We start from the raw sequence: 13,209 nt of genomic DNA, 5'->3' as shown, positions 1-13,209 counted from the left end.
AGAACTAGTTTACAGAACATGTATATTTTAGACCATTAAATGAAGTCAGATGGTTATCCAGACATTTTGCAGTTGATGCTTTAGTAAAAAATTATGAAATATTAATTAAATATTGCAATGAGCAGGTTAACGAATGTAATGATCCTATTAGTAAATACAGGTAGTTCTCAACTTTGAGTTAATTTGTTCCTAGCGCGCGCACTCATAAAGCAGATATTTATTTCCCATAGACATAAGGTTGAAAATAGGGGTTATGGTTCTCAACAATGAAATTAGTTAGCTAATTAGTTTATGTTTAAACAATGTTGTTGTTATTATTGTTGTTGTTATTTGGTTTTTAGGAGCATTAGCAACTAAGGCCATATTGCTCCCTGATATGCGGTGGTCATTCCCTGAATGACCTTTCCGCATCCTCCGTATTTGGTGGTGACGGGCTCGAACCCCGGTCTAATCAAGAAGCGTGTGCTACGCACTGCTGCTCCTTCCCACCTGGCTACGGAGGCGCCGTTTAAACAATGATTGATTTATCAAAAGAAATGAAAACGTAGCCTGTAAAATCAAGCAAATTATAATAATATAGAAATTATTTATGACTTACAAATGTCGAAGAATGTTTATTCTTCCTCATCATTGACTAAATGCACACTCGTTCATCACTCATTATTGGCTCGGCACTCGTTGGTTTGTTGCACAAGGAGTCATCTTCAGAAATGCTTCAAGAGGCATTTGTTTCCAAGATAATCTTCTCTTTTCTTTACAAATTTCAATAGCATGCATAAGCATTTTTTAACGGAATGCATAAATTGCAACTAACACGATTTGCGTGGAGTAACAAGTTTAGGAAAAAAAAAAAAAAAAAAAAAAGGAATGAAGAGAAGATTCTGAAAATTTATCTATGTTTTTTATATGATTGAAGATTTCAGTAAAGGGGAAACATTTCACCATAACTTAAAAACCACATAATTGCAGTTATTGGTATTATCGCAAATGCAAAGAGATCAAGTTTACTACCTGTTTATAATTGCTTGAAGCACCAGAAAAGCCCAATAAATAAGAAAGTGCAAATTCTTTTATTGTTTTATGATCATGACCTCCAGAAGTGTGTTTTAGAAAAATATCACAAAGGTGTTTAAAATTGATTCTTATAACGGAACATATGATAACGATGAACATGTAGTGCATTTTAATGATTTGAATTGGTAACTAATACAATTTACAAACCACGCTCACAACCTTTTATATGGCCCTAAGGTCACATTTGTGACCTTAAAAAATGACATTTTAGAGAGATAAATAGCTTAGTTATACAGCGAAAATTAACTTCAGAGATTTTGAAACGAATTACCAAAAAACAGTGTAATTGGGTTCACATTATGATATTTTCAAGATACGATATTTTATGATATGATAATGATATTTTAACGGTTCACATTATGATATTTTAATGATATAGTCTCTCTGGAACTGATATCATAAAGCAGGGTATATTGTATTGTATAGCTACACACGTGGTTTGGAATGCGGTATTTATGAATGTTTAACATTCATTTTTTGAAATTAATGTTCATATTTTCGATTTTGTTGATGCTTGATACTTAGAGGGGAAAAAACTCGTAAACCCGGGAACTTGTAAAGCGAGAACTGCCTGTACTGTTTACAAATTTTGACAAATATCATGTGGCATTAATTGCACTCAATGATATATTAGGAGGGCTTGCATCGCTTTGCAAATATCTACAAAAAAGTTGTTTAAACATTATTGATACACATCAATACATTAAAGCTAAAATAAACAAATTAAGAAGCCAATATCTTGGACAAAATATTTTCTGGAGTAAAAATGTGAAAAAGTATTATCAAAAATTCAAAGTGATGTTGACACTGCAGCTATAATTCACTTTATCAAATGAGTATGTGATCACTTAAATAACAGATTTCCTTAATAATGAATTAAACTATTGGAAAGTATTTGATATTAATGCTATCACAAATGAAAGCAATAATTTTAACTTTGGGAAACTTAATGTGATACGCCTTGCAAAAAAATATTCATGATTTATTACAAATAACGAAAGGGATGTTATTTCTAAAATATCAGAAGAATATTCGGAATTAAAATTTATAATTGCCGAAAAAACTAAAACTGGAACATTTAAAACTTTCAGTGACACTTTAAATTTCGTACTTTCAAATTTAGAGTTTTGCAACATATCCATTCTCTATGATATTATGGGAAGATTTCAAGCTTCACGTGCAGACTGCGAGTGAGGATTTAGCACTATGAATTCGTTTAAAACAAAAAATCGAAATAGAATACACAAAGATCATTTAAGTGACCTTATGAGAATCAAATTGCATTTAGCTAATGGTGCAACAATAAATATAGATGATGTCTACAAAGTATGGACTTCTACAAAGAACAGAAGAGAAAAATTCCAAGAAAAATAAATAATTAACTGTAAAGTATAAAGTATTTAAGGGCAAAGGCCTCATGCTACGAGGTAGAATGACTAATATGTAGGTTAGTGTTATACTTCATAACTGGATTGTCACTACTGCAACACCAAGGTACCTGCCCACCCACCGAAGAAAAGCCAACAAGCTTTGAAACAGTGCCGTCTGGGTGGTGGTATCCACTGAGAACAAATAACAATAGTCTTCTCCACTGGTGAAATGTTATTTATTCGAGATAGTGCAATACCATGGAAACTCGTTGTGAACGTAGTCACAATATGAGATATAACCAAAACAATGCCAATTTAATTAATTAATTTAACTACTTTGGTAGATAGCTATGTTAAAATGATGCATTTGCACTAACCTACACATTAGTTAACTGTAAAGTGTAAATTTATTGTTAACATTTTTTTTTTTTATTATTATGTATGTCCCTACTTATAATTAAAACAATTTGCAAAAAAAATATTGCACATATTTAATCTTGTCTGAATTTTTTTTTAATCAGGTGCATTTCTACACTGTGCAGCTATAAGAACAATTAGAGGGAGCATTGCTTATATCTACTGTAGACTTCTGCGTCACCTGATAATTTATATTCATCCCATGCATTTTTCTTCTCTGCCACGAGTCTCGTTAGTTCATCTGATCCATTTAGGCCTAAACTTTGAACACTATTTCTTAGTTGGTATGAAAAGCCTAGTAGCTTCCAAGAAAGTTTTCCAATGGAAAGCATGTTTTGAATGCCTTCCATTTAGAATTTGCTGTTGGTAACTTCATCAGTTAGTCCCACTGTATAGAATTTAAAAATTGTCTGAGACCACTGTAAAAGGTAAAGGTAAACTGCAGCCATTATCAACCCACTGCAGGATGGAAGCCTCCTCAACAATTCATGTTGAGGGAAATAGACCATAATCTGCTATGCTGGTCCAGTGCAGGTTGGCAGATCGACCATATTTAGCAATCAGGGGTTTGAACTACGGTCTACTCAAAGAGCGTGTGCTACTGCATTCCCGCTCCTGGCAACTCGGCTACGGAGACCACTGTAGTCACCTTTAAAATATATATATTTTAAAGTGTTTATAAAAGTTTATGCTGGTTGAAGAAGAAATTATAATTTATTTAAATAAGAAAACCAAAAGCTAATCCATTAATTGTTTAAACAAGTTAAGCTTGATATATTTTATTTTTATTTATTATTATTAGCCATATGGTGCAAGGAAGCCTAAGGCTTATGCAACACCAGCCAAAAAAAAAAAATTCCCGAGTTACCCTGTGAGAGAGAGAGAAGCAGAAAGGAATCACCAAGAAAGAGAAGAATGATGATATCCAGCTCAGGACCTGGGTGTATGTATATATATATATATATATATATATATATATATATAAAAACTCAAAAATCTTGTTAATTGTTTAACTGTATATGTTGTTAAAGTTTGGAATGCAATGCTATTCTCTTTATTCATCATCCTCATCTCAGCAATTTTTTTTCAAAATTGCTGAGATTTTTTTTCAAAATTGCTGAGGTGAGGACAATTTTTTTTTGGTAGGAAAAAAAAAAAATTTTTTTTTTTTAGATTTTAAAAGTAAAATAAATAAAAAGACTACCCAACAAGTTGTTTTTACACAAGGTTTAAAGTTTGAGGTTCACTGTCATATAAGTTGTGCCACTGCCCAACTCTGGTTGGTTTACTGTGTATAGAAATGATGCTATTGCAGTAACTTATATGACAGTTATATGATTTTGCAGTCCTAAATTGAGGCTTTTTAGCCCTAAATCCCATATGTATCAAACTGCGCCCCACTTGGAATCTCTTGTATTGTGAAAATAATTCATAACCAGATTGTCATTTGTATACTCTTCAGACACCTACCCACTCACCCATGAGGGATCAAAGAGCTCTGAAGCAGCCCTCTGGGTGGTGGTATCCACTGAGAATTAGTAGCAATAGTCTTCTCTACCAGGGAGGCATTACTTATTCAAAGTATAATGAGATAGGCACCTAGTTGAAGGAATTCACAAATAACAATGTTATATAATGAAGCCACTGTACAACTTCGGCTGATTTACTGTATATAGAAACTATGCTACTGAATAACTTACATGACAGTAAACTCAACTTGCAGTCAGCATTTTAGTTCCGGATCTTATGCATATCAAGTTTGAGATTCATTAATCCAAGATGGCACCCAAAAATACACATGCAGTACCACATCCACTCAAAGAAAGAACTTTGGATAGATGCAAAGCTCCTCCTAATCTTTATAATATTTTAACCATAATTTCTCTTTTTCTACCTTTTCAGTCATAAAATTATTCGATTCCCAGTAAATATTAGTTAGGTCTAGCTATTTCTGTGAGGGCAAATCAAATGGAAAGAAGATTTCTTGTTCCTAATGATAAATTGGATGCTAACCCCTACCGTTTCAGTGTTCTAATGGGATAGGATATTAATTTATGTTATTTGTTATGCATACAAGCAGAGGCATGATTGCATTTGGTAATAAAAATTTCAAATTTAAATTACTATTGAAGGCCTCCATAGCCGAGTGGTCAGGAACCCCAGTCTACTCGGGTTCAAGCCCCTGATTGCTAAATACAGTCGATCTGCCAACCCGCACTGGATCAACAGGACAGATTATGGTCCATTTCCCTCAACATGAATTGTTGAGGAGGCTTCCATCCTGCAGTGGGTTGATAATAGCTGCAGTTTACTTTTTTTTCATTTTTTTTTTTTATTATTATTATTTAAGCACCAGAGCTCGTGACTAATTATTTGCATCATGTATTTTTAGGTAAAAATGTGTATTCACAGGCAATCTGCATGTTTTGTGGACTGAAAAAGCCAGAATATCTCGTGGAGGGAACTAACTCCCAATTGAAGGGGACTTAAGAAATTCCTCTAGTCATTAACAGGAACCAAAATCCAGCCCTTTCCAAACAAAGTGACAGGTTGAATGTATCATGTCAACTAAGGTGCCACAGAGCTTGTTTGTTGTTTTTTTGTTAGTTGGTTTTTAGGAGCATTAGCAACTAAGGCCATATTGCTCCGGGATATGCGGTGGTCATTCCCTGACCTTTCTGCATCCTCGGTATTTGGTGGTGACGGGCTTGAACCCCGGTCTAATCAAGAAGCGTGCGCTACGCACTGCTGCTCCTTCCCACCTGGCTACGGAGGCGCCCCTATGCCAGAGCACCATGCTCAGTAATAGTGAGTGTATCCAATACGTCTCAGCAGAGCATAAACCAGTTCTTACCACAGATAGCTCACTGCAAATATGAGCTATCTATAGGCAGCAGTCAGTGAGCAAACAAATGTAATCTTTACATTTGTGCTGCTCACTGACTCCCAAGGTAAGCTGCTGTTGCATTATACAAAGGCAAAATAATCTAATCAGCTCAATCAAATATTCAAACATCCTCCAAAAGTGATCTGTTAAATGCTATCAAAACAAGAGACCCAGATATTTGAATGAATGAATGCATGATTTTTTTTAAGACAAGCAAATACACATCACCATCTGCATGGCATGAAGGAAGTTATCCTTATACCATCAGCAGCAACCAAAAGGCTTTTCTAACCTGGTTATAAAAATCGTAGGAATGAGCAGGATAGGTTCCTATTCCAGACATTAACTTTGAAAAGAATACATCTCTAATCATTAAGCAATCTTATTTTCATTCAAATCATTCCCATAAATGACCTAAATAACAAAGTATCACTGGATACATTCATTTATTTATGTTTATTTTCTAACCTTTTTTTTTTGTACTACAGAGCACCTTTCTTTAAAGCCCACATTTCCAAAGAAATCCAAATATCTTTAAAATTAAGTAATGTATATATACAACATGCAAATCAAGCATTTGCAAATTGGTCACATGGAACCACAATTAGTATAGTAGAGCAATATTAGATACTGCTTAACTAATTCATTGTGAGCTAGCATAGGGAGTTTCATATCAATAGAACAGTGTGCTTTTTACAATCTTTAAGTGCATTTCTGTTGAGTGTGTCTTGCAAATTTTTGTAGCCAAACAAGATAGCAAATGTTAAGAAACACCAAATTTACATCAAATTTTGTCATAAACTTGGGAAAAAAGCTCTGGAGATTTACAAAATAATTAAACAAGTGTTCGGTGATAATGCTGTGGGTAAAAACTTTTCAATAGCATTTATGTTTCAAAGGCAGCCAAACTTTGGTTGAGGATTTTGAGTGCTCAGGTCGCCCATCATCAAATTGGACTTATGAAAATGTTGAAAAAGTGCATAAAGTCACCTAAGAGGAGAGAAGATATGCGATTAATGATATTTGTGACATTCTAGATCTATTGTACAGTACACATTCAAAGCAGCATTTTAACTGAAAATTTAAACATTGGGCAGATTGCTGCAAAATTTGTGCCCCATTTGCTGAGCGATTTAAAAAAAAACAATAAACAAAACAGCTTTCTGTGGTGGGACCTACAAGCTCAGTCCAGAAATGACAAAAACTTCTTTCCAAGGTCGTAACAGGGGATAAAAGCTGGGTTTATGGTCATGACCCAGAGACAAAGCAGTCCTCCTAGTAGAAAAGTCTATCATCATCACATTCAAAAAAGGCAAGGCAGGTCAGACAAAACATCAAGAGCATATTGACTGTTTTCTTTGACAATTAGGAAATTGTTCATCAACAGTTATGTCAGGCCAAACTGTAAATCACCAGTTCTACACTGAGGTCCTAAGGCATTTGAGGAAGGATGCCAGGAGGAAACACTCAGGATTGTCTTCTGCATCATGACAATGTGCCAGCCCACATGGTTTTGTCAGTTCAAAAGTTTTTAGACAAGATCAAAATAGCAATGGTCTCGCATCTTCCCTATTCTCCTGACTGGCCCCTGTGTCTACTTCCTGTTCCTCAAAATAAAAATCCAATTAAAAGGATAGAGATTCAAAGACATCAAGAGATTCAAGCTGAATCACCAAGTGTTGGGCAGCATCTGCAAAAGGAGTTACAGAGATGCTTCAAACTGTGGGAGAATCACTGGGATTGTTATATATAAACTCTGGAGGGGACTACTTTGAAGGGAACAAACAAAAAAAATACCTTCAAATATTACTTTGAAGGAGCCAAAGGCAACATGTAACTAAAGTATAAAGAAATTTTACTGCCCCAATCATAAAACTTTTGGCTCATGCCTCTTATGTGCCTAAAATAAATTTAATTAAAAAAATAATATTAAAAAACCTAATAAAAATTTATGGAACATTTGCAAATCAGTTATATTGAAAACAACCAGTTTATACCACTTTTCATACCTTGAGTAAGCAATTTCTCATTTTCAGATGATGCCTGATATTTTCTTTCAAAATAAAGCAACTTTTCATTCAAACTTGAATTTTCATCACATGTTTGTTGAAAAGACTGAAATAAAAAAATAAAAAAAAATACTTAAAATGTATATAATTTATAAAAACATTTTATACAAATATGATCAACATCTTATGATAAAATATGATGGTCTCAATGAGTGGCACCATAAGCTCAAACACTGAGTGGCCACTTTATCAGGTACATCTATTCTTTTCATGAAACAGAGTGCTCCTTCAATAACAGCAACATGAGTTCATACAGTGATATAAAGCAGATGAGAGTGCATAGGAATACTACATGTATGTAATCCAGTGTGAGAATGGGCAAGACAAAAGATTTAAGTGACTTTGAATGTGTCATAGTAGTTGGAGACAGATACACCAATACAAGTACCTTGGAAATTGCAACTCTACTGGGATTTTCACACACAGCTATATCTAGAGTGCATAAGATTGGTGCAATAACCAAATAATATCTGGCCAACAGCAATCCAGATGTTAAAAGGATGAAAAGATTTTTGAAGGGATGACAGAAATGCTACAGTTAGTTGCATAACAACTCAGCACAACACTGTTGACCAAAGAGACATTTCAGAATGCAGAAGTCACTATACCTTGTTACAGATAGGATATTACTGCCAATGACCAAATGGGTTCCACTTCATTAGTAAAAAATAAGAAGGTATGGAAAAATGTTATTTGGTTTGACAAATCCTGGTTCCTGCTGTTTCAGGCTAAGGAGATACCAGAATATGATGAAAACAGAATGAGTCTATGAACTCATCCACCAGGCATCAACAATGGGCAACAATACATTAGGCCCCTTGATACCAATGGAACAATATTTGTATGCTACAGATAATCTGGAAATTGTTTCCAACCAGTGCATACCTTGATGATTGCAGTGTATTCATCTTAAAATGGGTTCTTCCAACTGGATACTACTATGTTACAAGGCCAGAATTGTACAGAAATGGTACCACAAATATCAGAATGCTTGCTGCAGTGGCCTCCTCATTTACCATCTCTCAATCCAATTGGACCAGCGTGAGATGAGGTGGATAGAGCAGAGAGCCACAACATGGACCAGCAACCATGCATCATGCTTTTAACACTACATCCATGCCACAAAAATATTCTGAGGACTAAAGGGACCTACTCGCTATCGGGTAGATGTACCTAACAAATTGGCCAACTCTGTATACTAGAAAGAATTTTTTATCTATGGATAATAATGACAGGAATAAGACAGATACTGTTACAGCAGGCTCAGGTATTTGTAGTTTGTGTACAAACTGCCATTCACCTAAACCACAATCATTTAGAAATACAGTAAACCCTTGTTAATCCGGTTACAGTTAATCTGGATGTCAGATAATCCGGATCAAAATATGAAATTTCTGTTCACAGTTGAGTACTTTGAAAGATACAAGGGATTTAGGAAGGTAGATGAGTAACTCTCACTGCACGTTCATTGACTGCACAGAGAGGGACAGAACATACATTACATTGTATGTTCTGTCCCTCTCTGTGCAGAACATACATTACATTGTCTTGGGTGTTGTTCAGTATCATTGTTGACTCTGAGTCGGACGGAAGTCCGACTCAGAGTCAACAGCGATACTGAACAACATATTTGCATACTTCTTTATACATATATACATATGTATATAAATTAACATATTTTATATAATTATGGGTTCTAAAGAATTGAAAAGTGGAACAAAAAGAAAACATGTTACTTTAACTATCATTAACAAGCTCAAAGTAGTTTTTTTCCAGGAACACCATTTTCAAGTGGTGTTCCTAGAAAAAAAAATTGCTGAAGAATATGGTATTGGCCAACAGGCTGTGTCAGATATTGAAAAACAAAATGAATCAGTATTAGTACTGGAAAATGATGCAAAAAGCAAACTTATACAGCATCAGCAAAAAAAAAAAAAAAAAAAAAAAATATCACCTGTCTATGCCCACTAACAGTTTGTCTAGTTCTACCTTGAATTTATTCAAACTACCGATTTCTACAACACCAGATGGAAGTTGGTTCCAAAAAACCCAAATACCCACTGGCCAAAGACAAACTTCTACACAATTATCCTGCAACCATCCTTCCTCAATTTCAATTTGTCCCCAGTGAGGAAGAAGGATTCCACTGACATAGAACTTATTCAATCCATTTAGAGCCTTAAAAACTTGAATCAGATCTCCTCACAGGTACCTAGTCTCTAGATGCTGAAGTTCCCAGAACTGAAGCCTTTCTTACTAAGAGCACCCTTTTGTTCTCCTTAATAATCTTGTTACTCATCTCTACATCCACAGCAACAGATCAACATGCTTCTACAAATAAGGCATCCAGACCTGTATGCAGTACTCAAGATGCGACTTAACCATTGCCTTAAACAACAGAATAATCACCTCCTTATCCCAGTGGCAAAATTCCTGTATGCTATTTACAAAACCCAATGGACAGTCATAGCAGTCTGTCTACACTATTCAGAAAACTTCATATCTGAATACATGATTATCCCAGATCTTTTTCATTCCCCACTCCAGTAAGTGAGGTACACAGCTGATAAATTAATCCACGATTACTGCAACCCATAAGAAGTACCTTCATTTTGTCAATATTAAACTTCAATTGCCACTTCTCAGCCCATCCAACTAATTTAAAAAGATCTTATTGCAGTAGCATACCCTGATTACCGTAATTAACTACTATGCCTACCATCTCATCTGCAAACTTAAACATTGGGCCCAATATGCCTTCATCAATATCAAAAACAATAACATGCCCAGCATTGAACCCTGGGAAAATCCATTAATAACATTTGTCCAAGAGAAGTAGTGCCCTCTGATAACTGTCTTCTACCACTCAACCATCCACAGCAGTAACATGTCCTTAATGTCACACTGCTCAATGCACAGCAGCCTTTTATGTGCAATAGTATCAAAAGCTTTTCTGAAATCTAAGTATATGATGTCAAAATTATTTTTCACATCCAGTTCCTTTGTCACTGTATCCATTCAGATTAAGACAGACCCTTAACAAATCCATGATGTGACTGCAGTATAAATGTTTTCCTCTCTAGGTGGTCCTGAATTACTTCTTTAACCAGTGGCTATTATTTTTGTAGGAACAGATGTCAAACTAACAGGACTGTAATTACTCCCTCCTTTGTGAATCGGGGATACATTTGCAGATCTCCAGTCTATAGAGACCTCTCCTAAATCCATGGATGCTCTCATAATTAGGGCTAAAGGTTTGCAGACCTCTTTTGCTGCCTCCCTTAATATAATTAGATCATACTCACCACAGAGATTATAAGAGATTATAGGAAGCTGATTAACTTCATTGCAGGCTAGTTTCTAGCTACTGCAGGCTTCTGTATCACCTGATAATTTACATGCACTCCCATGCATTCTCTGCTGAGGGTCTCATCTGACATCCATTTAAGTCTAAGCCTTCAACAATGTCTCTTAATTAGTATAAAAAGCCTAGTAGCTTCTAAGATTCCATCTGTAATTGGAATTCCCATTTAGAATTTACTGTTGGCAACTTTCTCAATTGATCTCACTGCACAGAATTTAAAAATTTTTGAGACCACTATAGTCACCTTTATGAAAGCAAAATATCTTCGCCTTGTGCTTGACATAGTTGCATCTTTATGTAAATCCCATATCAATATGTTGTGATCACTACCATCCAGTACATCTTTTATCTGCAGATTCATACTGCATAATGGGTCACTGCTGATAATCAGATCAAGAGTATCGATTTCTCTCACTGCCTCTCTACATGCTGGTATAGAAAACAGTCATCCAATAAATCCAAACTTCTTGCTATTGTGTGAGTGACCAACCACAAGTTCCAGTCAATATCTAGAAAGTTAAAATTCCCTACTGTAAGTCATTCTCATTTACTGGCCCATTCTATATGTCTGTCAATTTGCTTGCCAAACTCATCAGGCCTACACAACACATGCTTACTCTCAATTTTGTTTTCCTAGTACTTATATCAAACCAGAGTCACTTCACATTGCACTGGCCATCCATGTCAACTGGCTGCACAGCCTTAGAGTTTGTGATTTTTAACTAAAAGCTGACCTTTTTCATTCTCTTGTCCTGTCTATCCGTTATATATGCATTTTACTGATAAAATTAGGCTGCAGTTAAATGACCCACTTTGACACATAAGATGGGGGTGTCCTGTCTCTAGGTAAATATGTTCTTGAAAATATTCCAAAGCTATAAAAAAAAAGAAAAAGATGGAAGAATTAAATTTTAAAAACTGAAAAAAATCCTTCAGATACTATAACAACTTTATAAATATAAATGATGAGAACTGAAGTGTTAAGATATGTGCTGATAGATAAAAGTTATTAGCATTAGCATTTTAGCATTAGTAGAGGCATATGATGCAAGAAAGCAAGCTTACGCAGCATCAGCAAAAAAAAAAAAAAAAAACCACTCCCTCACCCCTCCGTTCGTTCGAAATACCTGTCCAGCTGAGCCTTAAATTTATTTAGGCTATCAACTTCCACAACAAGGGTTAGAAGTCTGTTCCACCAACCAACTACCCGCTGGCTAAAGGCAAATTTCCACACATCTATCCTACATCTGTCTTTCCTCAATTTGAATTTATGCCCTCTCAGGTGATTATTCTGAGCAAGAGGAAGAATCCCATTAGCATTGAGCATGCTCAATGCTAATGGGATTCAAGGCTTTATACACCTCTATCAGATCACCTCGCCAGTGCCTAGTCTCCAGACACTGTAATTTGCAAAACTTAAGCCTTTCTTCGTAAGAGCACCCCTTTGTTCCATTCACTACTCTTGTTGCCCTTCTCTGTACTTGTTCCAGCAGCTCTACATCCTTCTTGAAATGAGGCCTGCAGGCCTGTATACAGTGCTCTAAGTGTGGTCTGACCATTGCCTTATACAAGGGAATAATCACCTCCTTATCCCTGCTAGAAAAATTCCTATATATCATTGACAATACACCATGAGCTACTCTTGCAGCCCGTCTGCACTGCTCAGAGAACTTCATATCTGCCTGCACAACCACCCCCAGGTCCTTTTCATTCTCTACTACTGTCAGTGTAGTACCACAGAGTTGATACATTGCTCTGGAGTTACTGTTTCCCATATGTAATACTTTATATTTGTCAATGTTAAACTTTATTTGCCACCTCTCAGACCATCTGCTCAACATTTCCAGATCCTGTTGCAGCAGCATACTGTCAGTAGTGTCGTCAACAACCCTGCCAACCTTTGTATCGTCTGCAAACTTGGACATTAAGCTTGATATACCATCATCAATATCATTTATAAATATAGAAAACAACAATGGACCCAACACTGAACCCTGAGGAACTCCACTAATGACATTAGTCCACAAT

General features: G+C 35.6%; 1 protein-coding gene across 2 annotated transcripts in view; it reads right to left on the bottom strand.

Moving 5' to 3' along the window:
• Window positions 1-13,209, bottom strand: part of LOC150078971 (coiled-coil domain-containing protein 152-like) — a 93,796-nt gene that overhangs the window by 60,421 nt on the left and 20,166 nt on the right. For both annotated transcript variants that reach the window (XM_090383445.1, XM_090383446.1), the window contains exon 3: window positions 7,758-7,863. In XM_090383445.1, the coding sequence (XP_090239571.1) occupies window positions 7,758-7,863 (106 nt within the window). The remainder of the gene's footprint in view (window positions 1-7,757; window positions 7,864-13,209) is intronic.

This window comes from Mastigoproctus giganteus, chromosome 10, assembly GCF_048544385.1.
Source record: "Mastigoproctus giganteus isolate SK-2022 chromosome 10, ASM4854438v1, whole genome shotgun sequence".
Classification (NCBI taxonomy): domain Eukaryota; kingdom Metazoa; phylum Arthropoda; class Arachnida; order Uropygi; family Thelyphonidae; genus Mastigoproctus; species Mastigoproctus giganteus.
The sequence above is the reverse complement of the archived record's forward strand: the minus strand, read 5'-3'. Positions and strand labels throughout refer to the sequence as shown.